At 48.4% G+C, this 26368-nt stretch overlaps 1 protein-coding gene across 7 annotated transcripts in view; it reads right to left on the bottom strand.

The window, feature by feature from the left end:
* The window catches only part of DGKA (diacylglycerol kinase alpha), a 79520-nt gene that overhangs the window by 3062 nt on the left and 50090 nt on the right, over window positions 1-26368 (bottom strand). For all 7 annotated transcript variants that reach the window (XM_083489986.1, XM_083489984.1, XM_083489990.1 and 4 more), the window contains 20 exons: window positions 21665-21760; window positions 20870-20946; window positions 18810-18951; window positions 18234-18314; window positions 17917-17966; window positions 16762-16836; window positions 14066-14185; window positions 13187-13304; window positions 11856-11944; window positions 10999-11118; window positions 9467-9565; window positions 8346-8438; window positions 6457-6530; window positions 5775-5849; window positions 5420-5505; window positions 5109-5198; window positions 3977-4137; window positions 3496-3560; window positions 2810-2900; window positions 925-1123 (listed from right to left, as the gene is read on the bottom strand). In XM_083489986.1, coding sequence (XP_083346112.1) covers window positions 925-1123; window positions 2810-2900; window positions 3496-3560; window positions 3977-4137; window positions 5109-5198; window positions 5420-5505; window positions 5775-5849; window positions 6457-6530; window positions 8346-8438; window positions 9467-9565; window positions 10999-11118; window positions 11856-11944; window positions 13187-13304; window positions 14066-14185; window positions 16762-16836; window positions 17917-17966; window positions 18234-18314; window positions 18810-18951; window positions 20870-20946; window positions 21665-21760 — 2001 coding nt within the window. The remainder of the gene's footprint in view (window positions 1-924; window positions 1124-2809; window positions 2901-3495; window positions 3561-3976; window positions 4138-5108; window positions 5199-5419; window positions 5506-5774; window positions 5850-6456; window positions 6531-8345; window positions 8439-9466; window positions 9566-10998; window positions 11119-11855; window positions 11945-13186; window positions 13305-14065; window positions 14186-16761; window positions 16837-17916; window positions 17967-18233; window positions 18315-18809; window positions 18952-20869; window positions 20947-21664; window positions 21761-26368) is intronic.

Raw genomic sequence — 26368 nt, 5'->3', positions numbered from 1 at the left:
TGGCCACCGAGACCACATAACACCGCTCCTGAAAGACCTACATTGACTCCCAGTACGTTTCCAAGCACAATTCAAAATGTTGGTGCTGACCTTTAAAGCCCTAAACAGCCTCGGCCCAGTATACCTGAAGGAGGCTCTCCACCCCCATCGTACAGCCCAGCTCTGAGGGCCTTCTGGTGGTTCCCTCCCTGCGAGAAGCGAAGTTACAGGGAACCAGGCAGAGGGCCTTCTGGGTAGTGGCACCCGCCCTGTGGATGTCAAGGAAATAAACAACTATCTGACTTTTAGAAGACATCTGAAGGCAACCCTGTTCAGGGAAGTTTGTAATGTTTGATGATTTATTGTGTTTTTACTATTCTGTTGGGAGCTGCCCAGGGTGGCTGGGGAGGCCCGGCCAGATGGGCAGGGTATAAAAATTTTTACACACACACACACACACACACACACACACACACACACACACACACTATTACTACTACTACTACTGCTACTACTACTACTACTACTTCCCGAAACAGGGCAGCCTTCAGTTTTCTTTTAAAAGTTGTGTAGTTCTTTGCTTCCTTGGTATCTGGTGGGAGGGCGCCACTACCAAGAAGGCATTCTGCCTGGTTCCCTGGAACTTTGCTTCTCACAGGGAGGGAACCACCAGAAGGCCCTCAGAGCTGGGCTGTACGATGGGGGGTGGAGAGCCAGAAGGTCCTCGGAGCTGGACTTAGAACTGCTTTCCCTAGCCAAACCCTCCCTGTGTGATGTTCTCAGGAGTGTCAGCAATATTACAAGCCTGCCTGCCACCTGTGCAGCATCACTCCATTCCTTGTTCACGGTCACAATTCAAATCTGCTCTGGCTTTCCACATCCGCTGCTGCCTAAAGCAGCCCAACCCACCTGAGCCCAGCTGCTGCCCCTTCTTCCTCAGCTCACCTTGTACACAGTTCTTCAGAGTTTCGGCATCACTGATGACCTGGGGCTGTGCGGCACCCCCTGCTGTGCTTCGTGCCGCCGCCTCCCCCAAAGGTCTTTTGGTCTCACCCCAGAGGTTGGAGCCACCGTGCATGCTGGGAATGTTGAGGACTGCTACTCCAGAAAGTGCTCCGCTGAGGTCAATAGGCTGCCCACAGCACTTGGGGTGGGGAAAGGAATGTGGGGGGGAAAGTTAGCATCACTCGATATAGATATAGGTATAGGTATAGGTATAGGGTGTGTGTGTGTTCTTTATTATTTGATGCAGAGGATGCAGTAACTGCAAAAACATAACAAATGCATATACATTCATATAATTTCTCATATATATATATGTGTGTGTGTGTGTGTGTGTGTCCGAGAGAGAGAGACAGCTACAAATACCAATATTATAAATATAATCCAATAACTAATTTACCACTTAGAGAAACTTGTATATTTATAAATGTATTTATTTATATCTATTCTTCATTTTATTTTTTATAAAAATATCATAGAAATATCAAAGCACTTGGCAGAGTAAAAACATGAATCATAAATCATATGACACAACCCCTATAAAATAAAATGAATTCAATAGAGAAAGACGCCACATCATATTTAAAACTTCCTCTCTCTTGCTTACCATCTCTCATCAAGAGAGGTAACTGACATTATTATTATTATTATTATTATTATTAATAATAATAATAATAATACTAATAATATACCACCCATCCGGCTGGGTTTCTCCAGCCACTCTGGGTGGCTTACAGCATATATAAAAACATAATAAAACATAAAATATTTTTAAAAGAATGTCTTGTAGCGACTATAAGTAAACCAATAAATCAATAGAAACTAATAATTTTACAGTTATACCAAAATTAAAACAACCACCAACCCCAAGCCAATGAAAACAAGACAGAGGAACCAAAACATTTTAGCCAGCTGCCCCAACCCACAAGTTGTTCAAGCAATGCCCCTTTAAATGCCACCCCTACAGCACTGAGGTGAGGGTTAAGTTCTAGATCCAGCCTTGACCAGCAGTTAATAGGGTAGAGAGAGAGAAAAACAACAACATTATGAAGCTATCAAGAGAGTAGTTTTTTTCCATGGGTCACTTCCAGACTGTCAGTATTTTCCAGGAGAGATTCAGTCACATATAATAAATTGAGGTTTGCACAATGAAAAGGAATTAAAGTGATCTGGTGTAACAAAACGCCTTTCTTTTTTTAAAAAAGGACTTTTTGTTATTAGAAAATGCACCAAAACGTGGCTGGTAAATGCACCAAAAAGTGTGGGATCATGACCAGTCAAACAAATGCTTGGTAAGCAGTGCAACTGAGCAAATCAAGATGAATTCTCGAAAGGCCCATGGAAAGGTGACAGAGGGAGAGGTGGCAGTGCTTATTTTTAAAATGAAAAGTGCTGTGGGCTCCAGCCTGCTTGGCAGTCCCCCTCGTCCAATGCAGAAGTCCAAATGTCAAATGTGTAGTGGGTGCCAAGCTGCTTCTGGCAACTCAATGACGAGTGCACCCATGCTCAGAGGCAGCGTTGTTCCTAAGTCCTGGTGTTCACAAGAATACCAAGTATCTCTTGGAGTCTGACTTAACCTTAGGGTTCATCCACACTCCCCTTTGCTCCATGATTTCTAGAAACAAGTCTGAGAGGTTTCCCCGGGAAAATTTGCGGCTTACTGCTGAATCATAACAAACGTCGATCGGGTTTTTTTGCGGACTGACGTTTGCTCTGATTCCCCAGTAATCTGCAGCAGAGATCACTGAAAAGGACAGAAAAGGCAACTCTCATCTTTCACAGTTGCAGCACAGCTGTTCGACTTGAGCGCCACAAGGGGGAACCTCACCTCGACAGACAGGCACTCCTTGAGCTTTTTGCATGTGGCAAAGATGGTCTCCGATGTAGCAAACTCAAAATACCAGAGCTTGTTCTTCATCCTGGTCCAGGGGAAAAGGGAGTGCGAAACAAAAAAATGAAAAGCATGTGGCTGGGTTCTGTTTCTCCCAGGAAGGCCTCAGCCAAACACATCCACCTGCAGGACTTGCCAGCAGCATCAGATTTAGGGCAGTGCATGTGGTTCCCCCGCACGGGAGCAAAACTGAGAAGATCCATAACTGAGAAGATCATTTGGGGCTGCCAAATTTTGACCTTGCTCAGGGCACCATATTACCAACCAATGTTGCCAGCCTAGACTGCCCCCTCTGAAGAGCATCCTCTTTTACTACCCAACTACTCCATGGCCCAAACCATCTTCTCCTTAGAACCAACTGCTTTCTCGGCCACATGGCAGCCCCATACCACCCACAGATGCTTCCCAGGGAGAGACGGAAAAGCACCGACAGTGTGCTAAGGAGGCCAGGGACCAAAAAGCCCCTTCCTCCCCACAGGCAGAGGTTCCTATGCATGAATAAGGAGACTCAAGTGCCAGATCGGACTGGCTACACAGGGGAAGACAGCCATGATTCCAGAGCAGAGGATTCTGGGTAGATACAGCGCCCAAGGGAAGGTGCTCCCCAACCGTACTGCGCTAACCTGCTGTTAAATTTCTCCGGGTATTTCTCCCTCATGACATGGAATCGGTGGGCAATGGAGGCATCCTGGAGAAAGGGTGGGTGAGAAAGACAGAGTCAGAAATAAGAGGGGGCGTCATGGAGGTGGAGAGGGAACAATGGGATGGGAGGAGATGTCCCACACAGCTTCTTCCAAAGTTCCCTCCCACCGCCTGCCACCTCTCAGCTCCCCAGAGTCCCCTCTCCATCCCCTGCTTCCAGTCTTTCTCAACTTTCTGCTATGTCCTGTATCCCTCTTGCTTGAAACCTCCTGCCCCCTTCTCTGCAGTCTCCTGCCACTGACTTCAGTGGCAACAGTATAGCAACAGCTCAGAAGACCGCAAAACCTCCCATCTCTCCTTTCTCACAGTAATACACACACACACACAGAATATGCACCCTCCACGGGCTTGAAGAGGAGGGCTGTCCTCCTTGGTATTTTCACTTGCCCCTTCCATACTTACTACCCCAATGGAGAAATAGTTGTTGATGATCTCGTAGGGGACGGGGTCCCCTTTCTCATCAGGGTTGTCGGGCGTCACCTGGACTGACCAGCGATCCATCTGCAGGATGCTGCTTGCCTCAATGTCTTTAAGGATCTTCACTAGGTTCTCGCCGTCATAACCTGGGCAGAAATTTATGCATTAGAGACTGAGGAGGGAGGGAGTAGGCTTGTGATTTTTAAAATGTTGTAAGTGTGAACTCGGGTAATAAGCTCCACTCCCCCACCTTGGCCAGACAGTCTTAGTCTAGTAATCAAATCAAGATGAGAGGAGCACGAAACCAGGCAACCTCAAGCTGCTTTTCCAGTGCTTTCCTTTCTCCAGTACTAGGACTAATTCCCATGCTAGAATGTTTGGGTTGCTACTATTTAAGGGAAAGATTAAGCCACAACAGAAAGCACTTTTGTTATGGAGCCAAGATCTGTCAGAGGCTTTTTATAAAATGCAGCTTTATTTTATACATGCTGCTGTGCTTAGCTTTCCAGTCATATGCTGGAGTTCAGGGTAAGGGACATGGGGTGATCCTCACAACAACCATGTGAGGTAGACAACGCAAATGACTTTGTGGCCGGGCAGGAATCTGAACCCAGGTTGTCCTAGCCCCAGGGGAAGAACTATATGCTATCACATTACTGTTTATGAGTTATTGCTATATCAGCTATGTACTGAATGTTTTCAACACAAAACTGCAGAGGCGGACGTTTTGCTTTTCAAAGAGACAAAGAGAGAGGGGGAGGGGGAGGGGGAGGGGGAGAGGGAGAGGGAGAGGGAGAAAGAAAGAAAGAAAGAAAGAAAGAAAGAAAGGGAACGTAAGAGAAATTGGACAGCACAAGATTCATACCCAGGGTCTAAAACCCCAGGAGAAATATCAGGAGACTCTGTACACTCACTTGTTCAGCTAACCTGCCTGACATCAGGGCACCTTCTTTGCTGTTATTAATGGACCCACTGGTCAAATTCAGGGCTGTGGGAGAAACCTACATGGCTAAATGGTCTTAGCTGGGACAAGGAAACAGCATAGTCTCTAGTGGGTCACCTGGTCTGATTCCAGGTGATTAGCAGCATGAGATGGAGACCAACTAGTGTTACTCACCTCCTCCCCAGCGAAGGCAGCGGGCCAGATCATTGCCAGTTCCCAGGGGCAACACAGCCACAGGAGGCCGACTTGGTAGGTTGGCTTTGTCTAAAAAGAGAATGAAAACCGATCTTTTCTTTATAACATGGAGTGGCAACATTAGCGACGCTAGCAGACAACCCCAGGTGTTAGGATGATGGGTACATCATTGGCCCTTTTAAAGCAAGTAGCAGTTATCGTGTTGACACAAAAACGGAGGTTTTGGATTGGCTCTTTATCCACACCAGACTGTGGAAAAGGAAAACCTTTAAAGTGTCTCAAAGACCTACCAATGGCATCCAAGATCCATCCGACTGTGCCGTCACCGCCGCAAACCAGGATACGGAAATCTGGCACATCCCGGAAGAAGTTCAGCCTGGAACAAAAAAGGTGCATACAATTAAGTTTTAGCCACAGGTTCCATAGCTGCCTCTCAGTCCTGATCACAAGCCACCTATAGATAGAGCACAAAATTCCTCCAGCTGTGCTCGTTCACACACACACACACACACACACACACACACACACACACACACCATTTCCCACCAGCAACCTGCTTTATCCTTCAAGAGATGTGAAACATGGGCATCTACTGTCACAACAGGAAGACACAATTGACATGCACTGAAGGTCACAGCAACTCACCCAGGTCCGGGCCCCCCCTTCAGTAAATTGTAGACCTGCCGTGGATTGAGGAGGTATTGAAATTTCCGCAGCACCCTGCCAAGAAGATAGGGGGAAAGATAGCCAATCAGAAACCACCTTAATCAAGTTCGTAATATGCTCTGCAGGAGAAACCAAGTTTGTGGGACATGCTTGCAAATGATGGGGTTTCGTAGATTAAGGGATGGTCAGCTAGTGTCCCACTGACCAGATCTGGAGCCCCAAGCAATTTTAACAAGCTCCTGGCAGCCCTGCCAAATGTGAATTGTATAAGTGATTACCCAGAGTTTTTCTGGCAATTAGAAGTGGGCGGGGGAGTTTCCATGTTGTAAGAGATATATTCTGCTGGGATTGTCTATAGAACCTCAGACAAAAAACTCATAAAAAATAAACTGCATCTAACCACCCAAAAGCAAAACTGATATGGACCATAAGACACACATCCTAGAAAAAAGAATGATGTGGTACAATGTGTCAGTGCATCTGGCTCTTAATCAGAAGGTTGGTGGTTCGAGTCCACCCAGGGATGGCTGTGGGCAGGATTCCTGTATTGCAGGGGGTTGGACTTGATGGCCCTTGGCGTCCCATTCCAGCTCTACAGTTCTATGATTCTAGCCTCCCCTGCCCCGCCACCTTTGTGCTTCAGACCCCATTCCCCTCTCACCTCTCTCCCTGCTTCCCACCACTCTTGGGATTGACAAAGACAAGCAAGGGGTGAGTGTCAGGCACCGGGATGATCTGCGGAAAGACGGATCGAAAGGGTTTTTGGAGAGCAGCTTGGCCAATGGTCAAATTCGCTTTTCCACTCCTGCTAACAAGCAAACAGCACTGTAGGTTCAGCAGCACAGGAAGGGATGGAGAAACAGGCATGTAGATGCGTCTGGGTACAGCTGAAATCGATGGGATGCGGGTGGCACTGTGGTCTAAACCACTAAGCCTAGGGCTTGCCGATCGGAAGGTCAGTGGTTCGAATCCCCGTGACAGGGTGAGCTCCCGTTGCTCTGTCCCAGCTCCTGCCAACCTAGCATTTTGAAAGCACACCAGTGCAAGTAGATAAATAGGTACCACTCCAGCGGGAAGGTAAACAGTGTTTCCGTGTGCTGATCTGGTTTTGCCAGAAGTGGCTTAGTCATGCTGACCACATGACCCGGAAAAACTGTCTGCGGACAAACGTTGGCTCCCTTGGCCAGTAAAGCGAGATGAGCGCTGCAACCCCAGAGTAGGTCACAACTGGACTTAACTGTCAGGGGTCCTTTAGATTTACAGCTGAAATCACCCCTAACCACCCACCTCTTCCCTTTGCCATGAGCATGGCTTCCAGAGAGGTCTATGGAGATCCATACATACAGCTCTTGGGTTCACCATGGGCCTGTACACACGTGGCAATTTTTAACCAGCTGAAACTGTCATAGTTGTTATCCCCTTCCTATCCCTTCCTATCCCCTAATCTCTTGGGGTGGTTTTGTTTTTTGTGTTTTATAATCCTGAAGGGTCTAGGGATCGTTCACAATTATTCTGCAGCACCCTGCACTAAGCAATCATACCCGGAATCCCTGGAGGAAAGCCACAGCGGTCAGAACTAGTTTAGGGTTACAATGCAATTGAGCCCTCTGACCCAGCAAGTCTTCTGCTTCAGCAAACAGCAGCTGCTGAGGATTTGAGTGGGTGACCTCCATGCATGGTTCAAAAGTGGTTTGAGCTTAAGCTGCATTAAAAAAAATAAACTCTAAAACCCTGCACTGACCGGACCGTATATTCAGTACAGTGGTACTTCGGGTTACAGACGCTTCAGGTTACAGACTCCGCTAACCCAGAAATAGTACAGTGGTGCCCCGCAAGACGAATGCCTCGCAAGACGGAAAACTCGCTAGACGAAAGAGTTTTCCGTTTTGGAGGTGCTTTGCAAAACGAAAATGTCTTGCGAGTTCCTGCGGGTTTTTTCCCCTCCCCCCCTTTTTCTAAGCCGCTAAGCCGCTTATCAGCTGATCCGATAAGCTGATAAGCCGCTAAAAGCTGCTAAAAGCCGCTAATAGCGCTAATCCGTCAATGGGCTTGCTTCGCAAGACGAAAAAACCGCTAGACGAAGAGAATCACAGAACGGATTCTTTTTGTCTTGCGAGGCACCACTGTACCTTGGGTTAAGAACTTTGCTTCAGGATGAGAACAGAAATTGTGCTCTGGCGGCGCAGCAGCAGGAGTCCCCATTAGCTAAAGTGGTGCTTCAGGTTAAGAACAGTTTCAGGTTAAGTAAGGACCTCCGGAACGAATTAAGTACTTAACCCGAGGTACCACTGTATATTCTCTCACTGGTATTACCAAATTCCACACATGGCACAAACAGCACGAGAGGGACTTGAATGTGCTTCAGCTCGAGGGCAAAGGGACGTTTGGAGTATTAACTAACCTCCCTCTCCTGCCAACTTCCTGGGTTATTTGTAACTAACATGAATGCGGAAGGCATTGCTCAGACTAGCACAGGACCTCAGCGCCAACAGGGTACCAACAGTAAGTGGGGACCTGCCAACACCCTCCTTCCAGTTTCCCCAGGCTCACCCGCAGTGCCTGTCCCTCAGGGGTGGTGAAGGGCTGAGCTGGCTCTTCTGAAGGGGTCCCACAGACTCCGTTCTTCTGACTGTTCTGTCGCTCCTGGGACACAGAAAGGGGCAAGAATCAGCAGGGGAAGTAGCACCACAACAGCTCTAAGGCTGTTGCTGGGATGAAAACCATTGGGGTCAAATGCTGGAGGAAGGCTCAGCACAAACAAACAAGCAAGCACTAAGAGGATGGGTACATTTCCAAGACCTGCAGCTTGCTCCTCCTCTTCCTTCAACACCTACTTAATGTGCTCCCTGTGTGCATTCTCCTGTACTATCTCCAGAGCAAAAGCAGATTCTGAGGATTATATGCATGTGCCAGAAATGTGGTGATATGTACTTTACAGTAGACTTCAGTGCTGAAATTATGCCATCTTGTCTTAAACTGGGCCATATCAACAGCAGCTTTTGGTCTAGTCAATTTCACTCCTGAGGCAAACTTTAAAAATCATCCTAAATACACAGAGCATTGAAGAGGGGCAGAGTTAACATTTTCTCTAAACCCCACACCTCTACGTAATACTACTACTACTACTACTTATTACTATTATAATTATTTATTTGTACCCCGCCCATGTGACCGGGTACCCTTTCACATACTAAGCATACATAGAAATATACATATTTAAAAACCTTAAAAAATAGTTCCAAAATTACTTTAGTGCTTAGGGGCTGAAGAAGAAATGCTGTATGCAGAATGGGCATTCTCAACAATAGGACTTGCACCCAGATTTTATATCTATTGCAGCCGCAATGATTTCTAAGGGTGTGTTTTAGTGCTTTAGCTGGAAGCAGAATGAGAACTTATGAAACTGCTTGATCAGATACTATGGTAGGACACAAGAAACGACGTACATTATGGGCAGTGACTGCTCCCTCGCACTGCCTCCAAATCTTTTAAAAACAATAGTGAGCAAGCTGCATCAATGGGCTTCAGAAGAGAACTCTCTTTCCTGTCATTTGTGTCCACCTTGACAGCTGTGATTCCATCTCTATTATTCTGTGCATAGGTGTTGTGGGGGGGTGTACACATGTGCAAACATTTTGTGTATAATCCATGTGTTTCAATAATCCACTCACCAGCACAACAGGGTAGATTGCTGAAGGTGGCAGGATATGATCTCTGAGGACCCCGCAATCACAAGCTGAAGGCATGAGAGACATGCACTCGTCATGGATCTAGAGAGAGAGATTTTACACACACACACAAAAAGTTTATTCTGAGTTCCGACCTGCAAAATGGAAAGGGCTGAAAGGTACCACCAAAACCCTCGAATGCAATCTCTTCCTTTCACCTAGAACACCAGTTCAGGAACAGCATTTGTGATTTTGCTCTCTGAACCATGAAGCAAGACAAAAATGGTGATCACTTTTAACTGATGAAATGAGAGTTCTGCCTACATATAAACCACACACAAAAATCACTTAGCAGAATATCTATACATCAGTTACTTATAACGTGGCACACTATGCCAGGAAGGCATAAACCAGTCATGCTTTATTAGGCCACAGGACAGTCCTCCACCTCCGTTGTTGCTTTCACCTTCCACCTTTTCACAGGCTCCCTCGAGAAATGCTCCTCCTCCCCACAAGTCCTCTACTCCACCAGTCCTCTGCTGCCCTTTGCCGATCTTGCTGTGCTTATGCAGGGAACAGTCTTAGCTTAGTTGTAGAGCACCTGCAGGTTCAATCCCCACAGCCTCTCCAGGTAGGGCTGGGAATGCCCCCTGCCAAAAGCACTGGAGAGCCACTGCCTAACTGTGTTTAGGCAACACTGAGTTAAAACCGATGAATGGTCTGACTCAATACATGGCAGCTACCCGTGTTCCGATGCTTGACAAGCCGGACAGCAATGGAGGACTCCTTCCTACAAGGTAACAGGAACACCTGGAAGGGGCCACTCTGTGATCAGACACAGTTCCGCTTCTCACAGCCATTCTGGCGCATGGGATGGGACCATTGGTTGCACCCCGGCTGCTGCTGCTTCTCCCCCCACACTGCACCACAACTAACAAATGCTACCACTCAGTGGAACGGCTAAGGGAGCTGGGCATGTTTAGCCTGGAGAAGAGGAGGTTAAGGGGTGATATGATAGCCATGTTCAAATATATAAAAGGATGTCACATAGAGGAGGGAGAAAGGTTGTTTTCTGCTGCTCCAGAGAAGCGGACACGGAGCAATGGATCCAAACTACAAGAAAGAAGATTCCACCTAAACATTAGGAAGAACTTCCTGACAGAAAGAGCTGTTCAACAGTGGAATTTGCTGCCAAGGAGTGTGGTGGAGTCTCCTTCTTTGGAGGTCTTTAAGCAGAGGCTTGACAACCATATGTCAGGAGTGCTCTGATGGTGTTTCCTGCTTGGCAGGGGGTTGGACTCGATGGCCCTTGTGGTCTATTCCAACTCTATGATTCTATGAAAGCAATGAGTGCTGTGGGGGCTCTCCACAGTGAATATAGAGATGCATCATGATCTCCCAAATGAGGGAAGGGAAACCTGGAGTTTGAAATGCAAGCAGACAGATAACTGAGAAGCAAGCCCTTAATGAAGAGCCGTTCCTGACTTATGGCACCTATGCCTCCAAACAGGGAAAATTGGGGGGTATGAACTCACCTTCTGATGGCACCAGGCACAGTGCATTCCCGTCAGGCTCTGAAAACTCTTGATCTTCTTCTGACACCGGTCGCACTTGCTGCCGTCACAGCCGCCTCTTACCCAGATGTGGGCTTGTGCCTGCAAGTGGAAAGAGCGACGGGCGCATGAAAGTGGAGGGACGGGGACCACCGGGCTAGATCAGCAGAACCAGAACCCACAGCTCTCGAGTTCTAGCCCTGACTCCCTGGAGAGAAGATAGATCTAAAAAGATTGGAACAGGAAGGGGAGAATGGGAGCCAGAGCTCTAGAGTCCTTTGTCTAGGACATCCTCTCCCTGCTCTTGCATGCTATTTCCTGATGGTTAAGAGGACTGATGTAATTAAACTGGGCAGGAGCAAAGAACTACGGTGTTTATAATTAGCTGTGCATTCGCTATTTACTTGGCTAATGATTTTGGAACTGTGAGGTGCGATGACGCTGCCAAGGAGATGTGGAGGTCATGAATGAATTAAGAGATCTGAAGGGAAGAAATAATTCCTAGAGATGTGGTCTGGGGACAGGAGAAGACAATTCCACATCCAGGAGAAGAAGAGTGGGGGAGCACCCCACAAATCCTTAGAAAAAATGGATCCAGAGAGTTCCTAAAGGGAAGGCATGAGAGTCAGTGGAGGGAACTGTAGAATGAGGCAATCTGTTCTCTTGCTTGGACAGGAGATCATGACAGAAAGGAGGGAGGCTGAGGATACATGGCAAGGGAAGAGAGGAAGCAGAGAAAGGGGAAGCCTGAAAGAAACCCTAGGTAATAATGCAGCCAGATGAGCCAAAGGCTGCTTTATGGATGCAATGCCCTCCCCTCCTTTGCCCACGGTACTCACACTGGTGTCACGACGGCTCTTGGCATAGGTGCTGATACAGCTCAGTGGGGCTTTGCGGGCACAGCGCTCGTGCACTGTGTACTTGCAAACTGTGGGTAAAAAGAAGGAGGATGGATTTGTTGACATGCGAGCAACTAGGGACTGAATATGCAACTCCAGTTACAGACTGCCCCATGAAATCCCCACCCCATCACCAGCTAATGCCGCCCAGATTTAGGCCTCTCATTTCCTTCCGCTCTCCCTGCTTCCTGATCCTTTGATCAGCATCCTGCAAGCACAGAGCCACCGAGAACACCTCTCCAAGAGGAGAGCATGAGAGGCCAAGGGATCCAATAAGTTTTTGTTTCACACAGAGCACAACCAATTGTTGAACGGATGTCATGTTTTCTGACTACCGAAACTGCAGCGCTCCGTGCCTGGGCATCATGCAAATCTCTCCAAGGGCAATGCATTATTCGCCCCTGCGGGATACTGTTTGTGACAAAATTAGTGATGAGAAATGCTCATTAAATAGCAAACCCCCTCACCCCATGTACATGCCACATTGCAAACCATGCTTTAAAGGAGCTTGCAGATTTTTAAGGCAGCCCTGTTTAGGGAAGTTTTTAATGTGTGATATTTTAGTGTATTTTTGGTTTCTATGGAAGCCGCCCAGAGTGGCTAGGGAAATGCAGCCAGATGGGCGGGGTATAAATAAATAATAATAATAATAATAATAATAATAATAATAATAATAATAATAGTTGTTGTTGTTGTTGTTGTTGTTGTTGTTGTTGTTGTTGTTGTTATTTTAAAAGCAGCAAGCAACTATTGGGCAGCTCAGGGAAATCCCAGCTTTATTTTCTTTTAAAAGGCAAGCTTCTAGAAAAGTTGTTGGGTTGCTGCTGCTGTTGTTTTAATAGGAGAGGAAGTGCCTGCAAAGATGTTGGGAGAAGAACGGAATTGCAGGGGCTTCCAGAGCAAAGGTGCTGGTGTGCATGGCTTTCAAGGGCAATCCTGTTGCATCTCCAGAGGCCACAAGAAATTTCTGATCTAGTCAGTTTCACCCAATAGGGAAAATTAAAACACCCCTCCGCCCTCTGCTCAGTGGTACAGGCCACGCTGCTGGAAGCTCCTTTTTTTGTTAGTTCTTCCTGAAGATGCCTCAAATATGGCAGCATTTGGAGGACTCTCCCTCCTCCTGTTCTCCACCCCCAGGTCCCCTTGTTCACGAACGCAACATTTGCAGGGCACTCATTCCACAGCAGGGGTGGGCACAAACTAGAGAAGCCCATACTGGATGAAAGGAGGAGATGACCACCTTCACCCCAAAGACAAAGGGAGCCACTCACAAGTGCAGCGCAGCCCCTGCTTGCGCAGCCCCAGCAGAAGCGTCTCACACACGTTGCAATAAACGGGCCGGTTGAAGTGCTTCAGGCGCCAGAGGTGCTGCCCATCATCCTTCATGGTCTGCAGCAACGAAGGAAAGTAGGCAGTGAGGGCAGAAGTTGGTTTTTGTTGTTGCGTGTGATTGTTTTGTGAATGGGAAGGGAAGAGAGATGTCAGGGCTCGCGGGAGGTGTGGGAGGGAATGGGTTCTAGGCAGGTCAGAATTTTGGACAAAGGTTGGCATATTTTTGGGGCGGGAGGGATAATATGACCTTCAAAATGTGCATGTATGGACCTATAACTTTGGCCCCTTGGAATGAACTAATGCAAGAGTAAAAATATCCCATTTTTAATAAATATTTTAGGGAGGGAGGACTCTCCTCCAAGAAGCCCCCATGATGGAGAAAAGCACCACATGCAGCAGGGGTGCCTATTTTGTGGTGTGTCAGGTGTTGCTGGACTCCATCTCCCATGCCCCCTTAAACATTGGCCATGCTAGCTGGAGGCTGATGGGAGTTGGAGTCCAACAGTGCAGCAACCGCTTCAAATCAACACAGTGGAATAGCAGTTTTGCTTTTGCTCCAGTCTTAATAAAGCCAGCTTGTGACTTATCCGTCAAAATGGGTGGCAGCTTGAAGCTCGTTTCCAAGGAAGCCCCAGGTAATATTAACTTGTTGCTAGAAAGCATTCCTGCTTCCTGTACTGGAGACCACAGAATGCCCCCCTGTCCCAGAGCACAGCACCTTAGTCTGGCTCAGGTGGGCAGAGGTGTGTCTGCCTGTCTTATTATCTCAGCCCCCATCCCTCTTCCCATCCTTCTCCCTTGTCCCTCTGTGCACTTACGGCCTCCAGTCCAAGTAGCACCAGGAGGGGGACGGTGGTGGCGCCGCCACGGAGCCACTCGGATAGAGACACTGTGCCACTGCCGTCGTAGTCAATCTCTCGCATCATCTCCTGCAGGATCTGTGCCGATGAGAGATGGGAGAAGAAGAGGGCATGGGAGGGCTTGCTGAAGTCCGTTCGACACAGGTCGACAATGCACACCATGCCTTGTTCCCCAGCTCATTTTTTATGAGGCACGTCTAGGAGACAAAGCCATTCTTCCCGAAATGTGCATCCAAGAATCCAATGTTATTTGCAGCATATGGCAATTTACATCCACCCCCAGCATCCATCCTCCTTTCTTAAACCCCAAAAGCTTCGTAACTGCAAAGATTATCTGGAGAGAAGGGGGGCGGGGAAACAAGAGCTTGTATTCTTCACCACACTGTCCCCTGCAAAAAAGCAACAACCAGCCAGCAGAAAGGAGAGGTCACTCTATGAGGACACTCCCATCTAGATTTTATATATGAACCCCATTAGCCTACCCTGGCTCATTTAACCGTCAGAGTCTTCTCTTCCAACTAAATACACACTCTACTCCATAACTGTGCAGTCTGAGCTCCATCCCCTTCCTGGTGCTGTGCTGAAGACAACACCTTATCCAGCTTTCCTGTGTGCTCCATTAACCTCAGATTCTAAGAGGCAGCAAAATTCACAGTGTTTCCCAAACCTGGGTCTCCAGTTGTTTTTGGACTACAACTCCCATCATCCCCAGCTAGCAAGACCAGTGGTCAGGGATGATGGGAATTATGGTCCAAAAAAAATAGCTGGAGACCCATGTTTGGGAAACACTGCAAGAGCCAGCACCTCCCAGCATAGGTGAGTACCGTATTTTTCGCCCCATAAGACGCACTTTTTCCTCTCCAAAAATGAAGAGGAAATCGGGGGTGCGTCTTATGGGGCGAATGCCTGCAAGCCTCGCGCCCTCGGCAGGAGGTCCCACCGGGTGCGCGAGGCTTGGGGCGGCAGCCTGTCGCCCGAAGCACGGGGAGCCCTCGGGAGGGCTCCCCCTGCTTCGGGCGAGTGTCTGCAAGCCTCGCGCACCCGGCAGGAGGTCCCACCGGGTGCGCGAGGCTTGGGGCGGCAGCGGACTTCTAGCTTCTAGGTGCGCGCAAGCAGTCCGCTGCCGCCCCAAGCCTGGCGCACCCGGCAGGAGGTCCCACCGGGTGCGCGAGGCTTGGGGCGGCAGCGGACTGCTTGCGCGCACCTAGAAGCTAGCAGTCCGCTGCCGCCCCAAGCCTGGCGCACCCGCAGGAGGTCCCACCGGGTGCGCCAGGCTTGGGGCGGCAGCGGACTGCTAGCTTCTAGGTGCGCGCAAGCAGTCCGATGCCGCCCCAAGCCTGGCGCACCCGGCAGGGGGTGCGCGAGGCTTGGGGCGGCAGCGGACTGCTTGCGCGCACCTAGAAGCTAGCAGTCCGCTGCCGCCCCAAGCCTGGCGCACCCGCAGGAGGTCCCACCGGGTGCGCCAGGCTTGGGGCGGCAGCGGACTGCTAGCTTCTAGGTGCGCGCAAGCAGTCCGCTGCCGCCCCAAGCCTGGCGCACCCGGCAGGAGGTCCCACCGGGTGCGCGAGGCTTGGGGCGGCAGCGGACTGCTTGCGCGCACCTAGAAGCTAGCAGTCCGCTGCCGCCCCAAGCCTGGCGCACCCGCAGGAGGTCCCACCGGGTGCGCCAGGCTTGGGGCGGCAGCGGACTGCTAGCTTCTAGGTGCGCGCAAGCAGTCCGCTGCCGCCCCAAGCCTGGCGCACCCGGCAGGGGGTGCGCGAGGCTTGGGGCGGCAGCGGAGTGCTTGCGCGCACCTAGAAGCTAGCAGTCCGCTGCCGCCCCAAGCCTGGCGCACCCGCAGGAGGTCCCACCGGGTGCGCCAGGCTTGGGGCGGCAGCGGACTGCTAGCTTCTAGGTGCGCGCAAGCAGTCCGATGCCGCCCCAAGCCTGGCGCACCCGGCAGGGGGTGCGCGAGGCTTGGGGCGGCAGCGGACTGCTTGCGCGCACCTAGAAGCTAGCAGTCCGCTGCCGCCCCAAGCCTGGCGCACCCGCAGGAGGTCCCACCGGGTGCGCCAGGCTTGGGGCGGCAGCGGACTGCTAGCTTCTAGGTGCGCGCAAGCAGTCCGCTGCCGCCCCAAGCCTCGCGCACCCGGTGGGACCTCCTGCCGGGTGCGCCAGGCTTGGGGCGGCAGCGGACTGCTTGCGCGCACCTAGAAGCTTGGGGCGCACTGAGCTCAGCACGCCCCAAGCTCCTGGTATAGCGCAGCGATCCGCTAGCCCTGGGAGAGCCCCGCGGCTCTCCCAGGGCTAGCGGACTGCTTGCCGGCACGCAGAAGCTTGGGGCGCGCTGACCTCAGCTTGCCCCAAGCTTCTGGATTAGCGCAGGAGTCCGCTAGCCCTGGGAGAGGCGCCCGGCTCTCCCACGCTAGCGGAGACCTTGCCTGCACGCAGAAGCTTGGGGCGCGCTGAGCTCCGCACGCCCCAAGCTCCTGGTGTAGCGCAGCGCACCTGGGGGGGAAATAAATTTTTTTTCCTTTATTTCCCCCCCCAAAATCTAGGTGCGTCTTATGGGCCGGTGCGTCTTATGGGGCGAAAAATACGGTATGTGTGTGGGTTGTGTGTGATGGAACAGAAATATGCCTAGTGAAAATCAGGTATGGGTATTCTGCACTTACTGGCTTAAGCTCAGTGACGTCCCAGTCCAGATATTCAGCCACACGCATCATCTGTGTGATTATGCGGTCCACCTCCTACATAAGAACATAGTTTAAGGCCTGCATTAAAGGTGAAGGAAGGTGTTTACATAAAAAAAGGCACGTTAGAAACTGGGGCACATTTAGAAAGATAAAGTCAGGAGTCAAGAAACACCAGTTGATAAGAGGTATCACAGATTGGGAGAAGCCAAAGATAGCATCGTATCTCAGCTTGTTCAAAATAGGATGGCTATCTTTGTTCTAGTAGGAGATGCAGCAAACTTGACTTGCTGATTTTCTTCCTATCATGCAGCTGTTAAAGGCATAGGAGTCCTGCCAGGGAAAAAAAGTGGCAACCTTGTACAGCAAATCATAAAAGTGCATATGGCGTGGCTCTGGTCTCTGACATTAGTTGGACTGGGCCAGGAGGGCACATCTACCACAATGCATTGCAAAGAAAATATGAAAAAAAAAAGAGATTTGCTCCCTTTTGCTCCCAAATTTCCTCTTCCAAATATGGCATCTGTGAAATAGCCGAAGCCCAGAAGGGCTGGAATCATGGCCAGGATGGGGCCCCTCTAGGCTGCAAACTTGGCGGTAATGTGGAGGTCTCCCACAGAAAGCAGAAAAGGTGGAATGCTGGAAAACAAACAGCAATGCTTCTGTGCCAAGGCAACAAGATACAGACCTCCTGGGAGCGTGGAGGGAAAAGTCCACATAAGTGCAAACCAGAGATAAGCTATGAGGGGGAAATGAGCACCCACAAATGAGGGAAGGAAGGCAACGTATTTTGGGCAACATCAAAGGCAGGAGTGTGAGAGGCAGAACAACAGGGAACAATGTAGCAGGATGTTCTCCTGAGCAAGCCTCACTAAAATGAAGCTTCTGCGAGAGAACTTCCCTGTAGAAGTCTGTCTGGGCTCATGTCAATTAGTGTGTGTGTGGGTGCCACTGAAATAGCTTGGGTCATCCCAGCTACTAAAAGCACAAATTTTCAAAAGCTTTGTGGGTGGAGATGCGTGTTGCTGGGTGTGTAGCCTGTAATGCCTGAATGGGGAAAAAGAGGAAATGAATGGGGAGAGGATATCCAATGCCAACAGGCCCAAAGTTAGCTCCTGAAGATCTCATGCTACTCACTGAACTGTCGAGCAGGCCATTCCCATCTTTGTCATAGAGCTTGAAGGTGACTGTGGGAGGAGAAATAAGATCAGAACTAGAAGCTTCAAGATCAAAGGAAAAAAACCTCTGCCATCTCCCTTCTGGTTCAGACACCTTCCATAAAGACCCCATTCCCTTCCAACCCTTCACCAAGCCTTTCCCCCCCTCAAGAACCGCCAGGGACAGATTTTCACCAGTGTTTGTTTACCCCAAACCCACCCACCCCAATATCTGAGGCTAAGAACTGGGGTCCTCAGCTGCCTCATCCTTCTCTTGATCCTTTCTCAGTTACTCACATTCCAGCTTGTCTTCTGGCCTTCCACCTTCCAGCAGAGAGAAGTAACAAGAGACATCATTGACGCAAACAAAGCCACTGGCTGCAAAGCGAGGGGGGGAAGGGAGAGAGAGGAAAGGCTTTAGGGGCAAGAGATCTGTCAATAATTCTCCACTCTAGGGGCTGCTAGATATTACACTGCATTCACATTTATGTACTGTGTTAAAAACAACTCTCAAGACATTTTTATTTCAGGCTACATTTCATTCGTTGTCATCACCTACCTGCTGTATATCTCTGTTTATTGTTCTTTTGGGGCTCACTCTAAGGAGTTTAATTTTTTTTTAAAAAAAACACAACAGTTTTCAAGTAAGTGTTATGATTTGTGTATGCCACCTTGAGAGGACATTTGTCCTAAAAGACAGGATATAAATAAATCAGATGCTAAGTCAAACCTCCACCCAAAAAAGATGCTTAGCAGAGCATGTCCCTACTTTTTAAGCATTTTTTCACCACCACCAGAGGTTGTGCAGATCCCACGCACCCCCTGAATAAAAGCAAGACAATATAGCAGCCTTTCTGCTGGAAGTCTCCTTACTTGGTTGCACTCCTGGCTCTGCTGTGGCCTGTCCTGCCGTAGTCTGGAAAGACATGAAGAGATGGCTGCAAAGTTCATCTGAGATCTCCTCTGCTTCCAAGTAGGTTTTCAGGAAGAGCTTGAAGCCCTCGAAGTCTATCGTCTGGCAACGGCATCAGTAGAAGAACAAAGCGACAGAAGAAAAAGAGGAGGAATGTGAGGAAACCCATCCTTTCAGTTGTAATAGAAAATGGACAGAGTACTGATCTGAGCAATGTCAGTGTTATGGTAGTGGTCTTGCATGGTAAGGGAGAATGGAGAACCTCAATTGTTCTGTCCCTGATTTAACGGGACTGAATAAATAACCTCCTCTAATGGAAAACTGATAGGAACAGTTTTTGTAAAATATGCAGGGATTTAAGACATGTATAATGAACCATGGAAAGAGAAGAAGTCATTAATGCTTTAAGGATGTAAAATGAGTATGTGAAATTGTAAAACAGAAAATTTAATAAACATTAAAAAAATAAAATAATCTCCTCTCCATTCGCTCCACTGCATGGCAGCTATTGGATTAGCAGACACAGGAAGGGGAGAAGTCATCACATAGGCCGAGTAAGAGACAATGGTCAAGCAACAGGTAAGACTTGCGATGCATAGGGCAGGTTCACGATAATCCACAGGGGAGCCTTGGGTTGTTTGATTACAGGAAGGAAGGCAGAAGTAGAGACTCAGCAGATTGTGTAAATGCTGTGGATGGAATGAATCTTGATTTCGGTAAAGCATTTGACAAAGTCCCTTATTATATTTTGGTGAGCAAACTGGTTAAATGTGAGTTAGGTGATAATACTGCCAGGTGGATCCACAACTGTTTGGAAAACCACGCTCATCCATGGTTCCTCACCAAACTGGAGGGATGCCACAAGTGGGATGCAGCAGGAATCCAAGCCTGACACGTTTCAACATTTTTTATCAGTGACACAGTAGAGGGACTCTTTATCAGTTAAGAGAATGATACAAAACTGAAAGGGACAGTTAACATCTCAGAAGATACAAAGAGAAAAACTGGGATGACACAGACAAATTAAACAGGAACAAATGCAAACAGGAAACAAACTAAATGCAAATGTAAATAGGAATGCAAATAGGAAACAAACTACAAGTACAGGGGTGAGGGGTGCCTGGCTCAACAGCAGTACATGCGAAAGAGATCTTGAGATTATAGTCAGACATGAGCTGAACATGAGGCAGCAACGTGAGGCAGCTGCAAAATAGGCTAATGCGACTCTGGGCTGCACTGACAGAACTGTTGTTTCCAAGTCAGAAGAAGAAATTTGTTTTCATTTTTTGTTTTGCTTGGAGTACTGTGTCCAATTCTTTACTAAGAATGTAGACAAATTGGAGCAAGTTCAGATAAGGGTAGCGAAGGTGGTCAACTGTATGGAGAACAAGTCCTATGAGGAAAGGCTGAAGGAATGAGCTAAGTTTAGTCCAAAGATGCGGGACATCATGATAGCACAAGTACCTAAAAGGCTATTGCATTCAAAGTAGCAAATATTTGCTCTCTGCTAATCCAGATGGCAGGGTTAGATCTAGTGGTCTTAAATGACAGGAGAGTGAATCTCTATGGAACTTCAGGATCAACCTATCTGTAAGAACAGGTTAAAAATTAGCATCCCTAGCAAGGAGCTCTATCGTCCCACCTCCCGGAAAAAAATGCTTTTGTGTCATGGTGTGAAAAGGACAAAGATTCTCCCACGTTTGATCTTGCTACGACAGTGGTGATGTATTGCCACACACATATACATCCTATACTCCATAGATAGGTGAATTTTGCGCCTCTCCTGTGCCTGCATCCTGGTGGGGGCTGGTTTTGCCAACCTCCAGGTATGCCTCTGCTGGGACTTGAGAGGTTCAAAGGGATGGCATATTGCTTTGCAAGGTCACCTTGCCCTACATGAATTTTGGCGGTAAATTCTTTTATTGGAATGAGTGATTCCCTCCTCCCCCCCCTGAAAAAAAATGTACAAATTTTGCAAGGCAAGAGATGAACGGGTGCAGGGGAAGAAGGGTGTACTCACATCTCCTTGAAGGTGCTCAGACAATTTACCGTCTCCATAAAATTCCTGCAGCACGTCCTGCACCTTCTTGCTGCTGTCTGTAGGGCAAAGAAAACAGATTGAACAGAGGGAAATTATACAGTGTAGGAAACATGATACATGCCGTGCCCAGGGGTTGTAGGACTCTGCCCTACGTTTGAAAGGAATGTGAGTTACCAGTGGGCTGCAGAAAGGCAGCAGTTCTGCCCCAAATATCTCCTGGCTTTCAACGCTTGTGAACCCAGGGCATTAGGAATTCTGGCATTCAACTTCCACGTTTGCCCACCACTGTTTGGGGGGTGAGTAGGCCAATAATTTCAATGCGGGGAAAACAGGGGTCTAAAACTATCTTGCTCTTTTCAAGCCAAGGTACTCCCACAAGCTGCAAGCCATCCCCCAGCTAAACTCTCACAGACCATACTGTTTTCTCTGTATTTTTCTGTAGCCGCCAAATCAGGATTTCTGACTCCGACATTCCAAGATGATATTACGGGGACAGCTACAGAGTGAACAGACCTTTCAGTTACACTCAGCCCCCTCCAGATTGGCATAGAGAGACGGTTCCTTCCACCTTCCCCCCTCTCTCCCACCCTGCCACTGCCCTAGCTCCATCAAAGCAAACCTAGATTTTGGCATGTCAATGTCCCACATGACTCCCTGATGCTTTAGGATGGGGAGTCCCTTTCAACCTTTCCTGTTGTCACAGTCCTTCCCCAATAGGTCCCAGCCTGGTGGGGCCAGCCCAGAGAGATAGATGGGAGAAGGGAAAAGACTCACAGTCGATGTACTTCTGCAGCTGGGTGAACTCCTCTGGGCTGAGCGTGGCCCATTCCTTGCTGTCGGACATGCTGCTGTCCTTGCTCCACTTTACGCCTGCAAAGAACAGGGGAGAGTCAAGGAGATCTTGTTAGGCAGAGCGGTGGAGACCGATATTTTGGGCACAGGTCCTCTCTCTCTCTCTCTCCTTCTTCTTCTTCTTCCTCTCACACTCTCCTGGCTGATTAGCTGAGCCGGCACATTCTTCTCTGGCACAATTGGTTTCCAGAGCAGCGACTGGGAATTTCGCCACAGCACACCCAGCCACAGAGCAGGCGAGATTCCAGCTGCACAGCCTCTGAGAGAGGGAGGGAGGGAGAAAGGGAGAAGTACCACCGGCAGGTTTAACCCCTAGAGGAGCAGCACAGTCTGCTCCCTATTCAGTTGGGATCCTGGCTGGAGCAGAGAAGTGGATGAGGAGGGCGGTCTACAGCCCAAGTGCATAAACACCTTGCACAGCAGCCCTTTTAAATCCTGACATACTTGCATGATGCAGCCTCTTAAAGGGACAATCCCCCGTTACCTGAAGTAGGGGAGCAGTTGGCGGGGCACTTGCTGCACCTCTTACCCCAGAGCAAGCCCATAGCCACAGACCCACAGGGCGGGGGCACGGGTGGAGGAGGAGGAGGGGAGGAGGACTCCACCAGAGCTGCCCACAGGCGAGGCAATGGATAGGATGCTGGTGGTAGCAAGACCATCCAAACAAGAAGGCAGAGGGAAAAGGCAGTGTGGAGAGAAGCAGTTAGGCAAATTTATACCCTTTTGCCGCAGATGGTGCCAGCCCCATTAATATTTAAAGGAGAAGAGTCCCCGTGCCAAGGTTTTGTGCGTTATTGCTGGGAGCTCCACACATTTCACAGGGATGCGATCCTGGCAAGCGAGTGCAAGGGCGGGGGATCTGAAGGGAGCCAGCCAGGCTGGCACACTGCGGAGGCTCACTTCATCAAGGGGAGTTTGGGAAGCTGAAAGCAACACTGGGGAAGTATCAATTAAGGTCCAGCCTTACTGGGTCGGAGTAACAATCCATCTAACTCTGCAGCTTGTCGTCGCCAACAGTAGCCTATTTGGGATGCTTCAGGAGAGATGCTCAATAATTATGTTCCAGTTCATCAATCACAGCTTCCAGCAACTTCGTGCTTAAAGAGGACCTGAGCAGAAAGCTACCTTCCCTGATACCTTTAGCCTTCATTAAATATAGTTAGAACCCTCTTTTTTAAAAAAGCCCATTTATGCTGCAGGCCTTCACCAAATCCCATGGCAGTGAGTTCCACAGATCAATAAGTTGTGCAAAAATAAAAACTGAGTTTTAGTGGAGACCCCTGAGATTACTTAAAAGCTTTAACGACGATTTAGCCTTGCCTAAGCTATGTATGATTCTTATGCTTTCCCGTCATTGTAACCCTTCTCAAATCTTTCTTTCATGAGCCAAACAAGCCATTTTGAAGTTCTTTCAGAATCTGCCACACACTTTAGGAGAAGGGTGGCGCAGAACCAAGCAAAAGCTCTCTCTGGGTGTGCATTTATCCAAGTTCATCTAGGTGCGCACATTTAATTAATGTTATATAGTTTTCTGGGTTATTTCTGGATTTTAAATACATGGGCAACTTCTGCTATGTAGTTCAAAGAAAGGGAGAGAGGAGTAGATGGAGCGCCCAATATATTCTAAAATTGCCCAAGCTGGGTTCACTATGTAACTTAAGCAAATTCATTCAAATGTAGCCAGTTTGTAAACAGCAACAACAAGAAGACACCTTTCATACACACAACACTTTACAAACTGCAAGGGAACAGCACCTAGCCCTAAGGGGCTTAAAATCTATGTATCACCACAAGGGAGACACTGAAGTAGAACAGAAACAGGGAAAGACTAAACAATTATTTCAAGTTACAGGTAGGCAGCCATGATGGTCTGCCATAGTCGAACCAAAAAAAAAAATTCCTTCCAGTAGCACCTAGAGACCAACTAAGTTTGTTATTGGTATGAGCTTTTTCAGACCTGAAGAAGTGTGCATGCACACAAAAGCTCATACCAGTAGAAAAAATTAATAGACCACCCGAAGGACGAGCAAAGCATCCGAACAATAAAACTGCTACAAACACAATACTCGATGCTGACGAGTCAAGAAATTGAATGGAAAATCAAACTAATGAAGCAGAGATACTTTGAGTCAGCGAACAAAATAGGGAAATTTTTAGCCTGGCAATTGAGGAAAAGACAGAAACAGAATATGATAAATAAAATAAAGGTAGAGGAAGATCTGATAGTAGACCCCATAAGAATACGAAAGAAGTTTCTCGAGTTCTACGAGGAACTATATAACAAACTTTGTTGGTCTCTAAGGTGCTACTGGAAGGATTTTTTTTATTATTTTGTTTCAATTATTTCAGATATGCATACTTAGGCTTAGTTACAGCAAGGTTTTTGGTGTACAAAATTGTTTTTGCTAATAATAGGTTTTTGTCAAAGGCTTCAGGGGGAAATATATCCCAGTACCAAACTCTAGACTTTCTAGTAGCAATGAGGCTGTGAACCAGGAAATCCCTCGATTCAAATATTGCCTTCTGCTTCTGCACGATTTGATGAGGCTTTTTTCTTTCAGCCTCTGGTCTGCAGTATGAGGATAATACTTACCTAACCTACAAGCATAGAGCAGAACAAGCAATGAATAATTTTAGACTCTGTATATAACTAGTGCAAAGGTGTTCCAGCAACGGGACATTAGTGGTGGAAAAATGTTGTCCCTGGAACAGAAGACGTAACAAAGGAAGGTGCTTTATACCTGATCTAGAGTGAGCACTGCCAGTTGCAATGCAGATATTTATGTTTGCTAACCTGTTGCATCAATACTCCTTCCTATGCCTCAGTTTCCCTCTCTTGCAATCCAATCCCCTCTCCTTTTCCTTAAACCAAGAGCCAACACTTTCTGCTGTCAAAGATTTTTTTCCAGTTTCATTCCCGCACTTGGTCCATCTGCTATTTACCACCCTGCAGGCAGGAACCTCCCATGAGAATCATTAATTCATGCTCAGGCAGATCCCTCTGCCTTACTTTGCAATGCTCAAGAGCACTCCACTTTCTCTGCTGGGCATGGAGAGAAAAGCCCTGTACTCAGACCCATTAGTGCTAATAGGGCTAATTGCAATTACCACTGTTAAGGGATTAAGGACAGGAAGGGCCCACTCTGACTCTTAAGAGCCATTTTTAAGGCCCACGCAAATCCCCACTTTCCCTCCTCTCCACCCTTCCCTCTCTGGCTGCATTTCTCAGCCACTGTTTTTCCAGATCTTTCTCTGATCCCCAAGTTTGCTCCTTCACTGCCTCAAACCCCTTCTCTCCTGATGCTAGTTTTCATGGTATTCATCAGCAGCACAGGGAGAACAGGACAGGGCCCTGGAACAGACCCTCCAAGTGTCCCTATTCTCCACTATGTCCAGTTGTGACCGACTCTGGGGTTGCAGCGCTCATCTCGCTTTATTGGCCGAGGGAGCCGGCGTACAGCTTCCGGGTCATGTGGCCAGCATGACTAAGCCACTTCTGGCGAACCAGAGCAGCGCACGGAAACGCCGTTTACCTTCCCGCCGGAGCGGTAGCTATTTATCTACTTGCACTTTGACGTGCTTTCAAACTGCTAGGTTGGCAGGAGCAGGGACCGGGCAACAGGAGCTCACCCCGTCGTGGGGATTCGAACCACCAACCTTCTGATCGGCAAGTCCTAGGCTCAGTGGTTTAACCCACAGCGCCACCCGCGTCCCTCCACTATTCTTAGGACATCCCTATTTTCACTGGAGAAATGATGGAGGGTATGGTATGCGACTCCCGAGAAATTTGAGGGTATGCTGGAATCACAGGTGAAGAGGGTGGGATGGAGAAGGTCGTTGCTAGCACTTGCAGTTTCTCCCACATACTCAAGTTATTTAAAGACACAAGAAGTGAGATGGCCATCTGTCACGTATGATCTAGCTGAGATTCCTGAACTGCAGGAGGTTGAACAAGATGACCCTCAGGGTCTCTTCCAATTCTACAATTCTAAGATTCTAGGATTCCCTGACTTGTGCCGCCCTGCCACCTAGTTTAGTCACTGGACCTTTCCTCTAATGTTGCCCCTCTGTTGAGACTCTGGACTGCCCCAGCCATTTAGACTGCTGTGAGACACCAATTCCGGGACTGCCCTTGTTAAGCCACAGCTGCCCTGCCTTGTGCAGGGCGGAAGGCCTTGAAAGACAGTTCTGCTTTAAAAAGTGCTCTGGGTTTTTTTGGGTCTGGGATGGCTGTGTGTGTTTTTTGCCACATCCTAGGTAGTTTATCCTGGAGGCACTTGCAACAGCAACACCGACATATACCAAGAGCTACTGTAACAGCTTTGGGCACACTTTGAAGGACTGATTTACACTAGGAGGAGAGAGGGATGAGCAAAGATGACTTGGGGAGACAGGCCTACAAGCTCCCTTTCCCCGCTCAGCCTGTTGCTTCTTCCCAGCTCTTAACTGTTCCTGTGTGTCCTACAGCTTTCTGCCAATTCTCTCCCGTCTCTGACAAAAAAGGAAATAAAGCAGAACATAAAACGGAAAAATTCAAACCATAAAATTATACAACTGTGTACGTAAGGTCTGCCAGCTAAATAAAACATGTGAATATAGGCATGGCTTTGCCATTCAAATACTGAG

Source organism: Podarcis liolepis (genome assembly GCF_965112155.1).
Source record: "Podarcis liolepis genome assembly, chromosome: 2".
Classification (NCBI taxonomy): Eukaryota; Metazoa; Chordata; class Lepidosauria; order Squamata; family Lacertidae; genus Podarcis; species Podarcis liolepis.
This window is presented reverse-complemented; position numbering and strand designations above follow the sequence as displayed.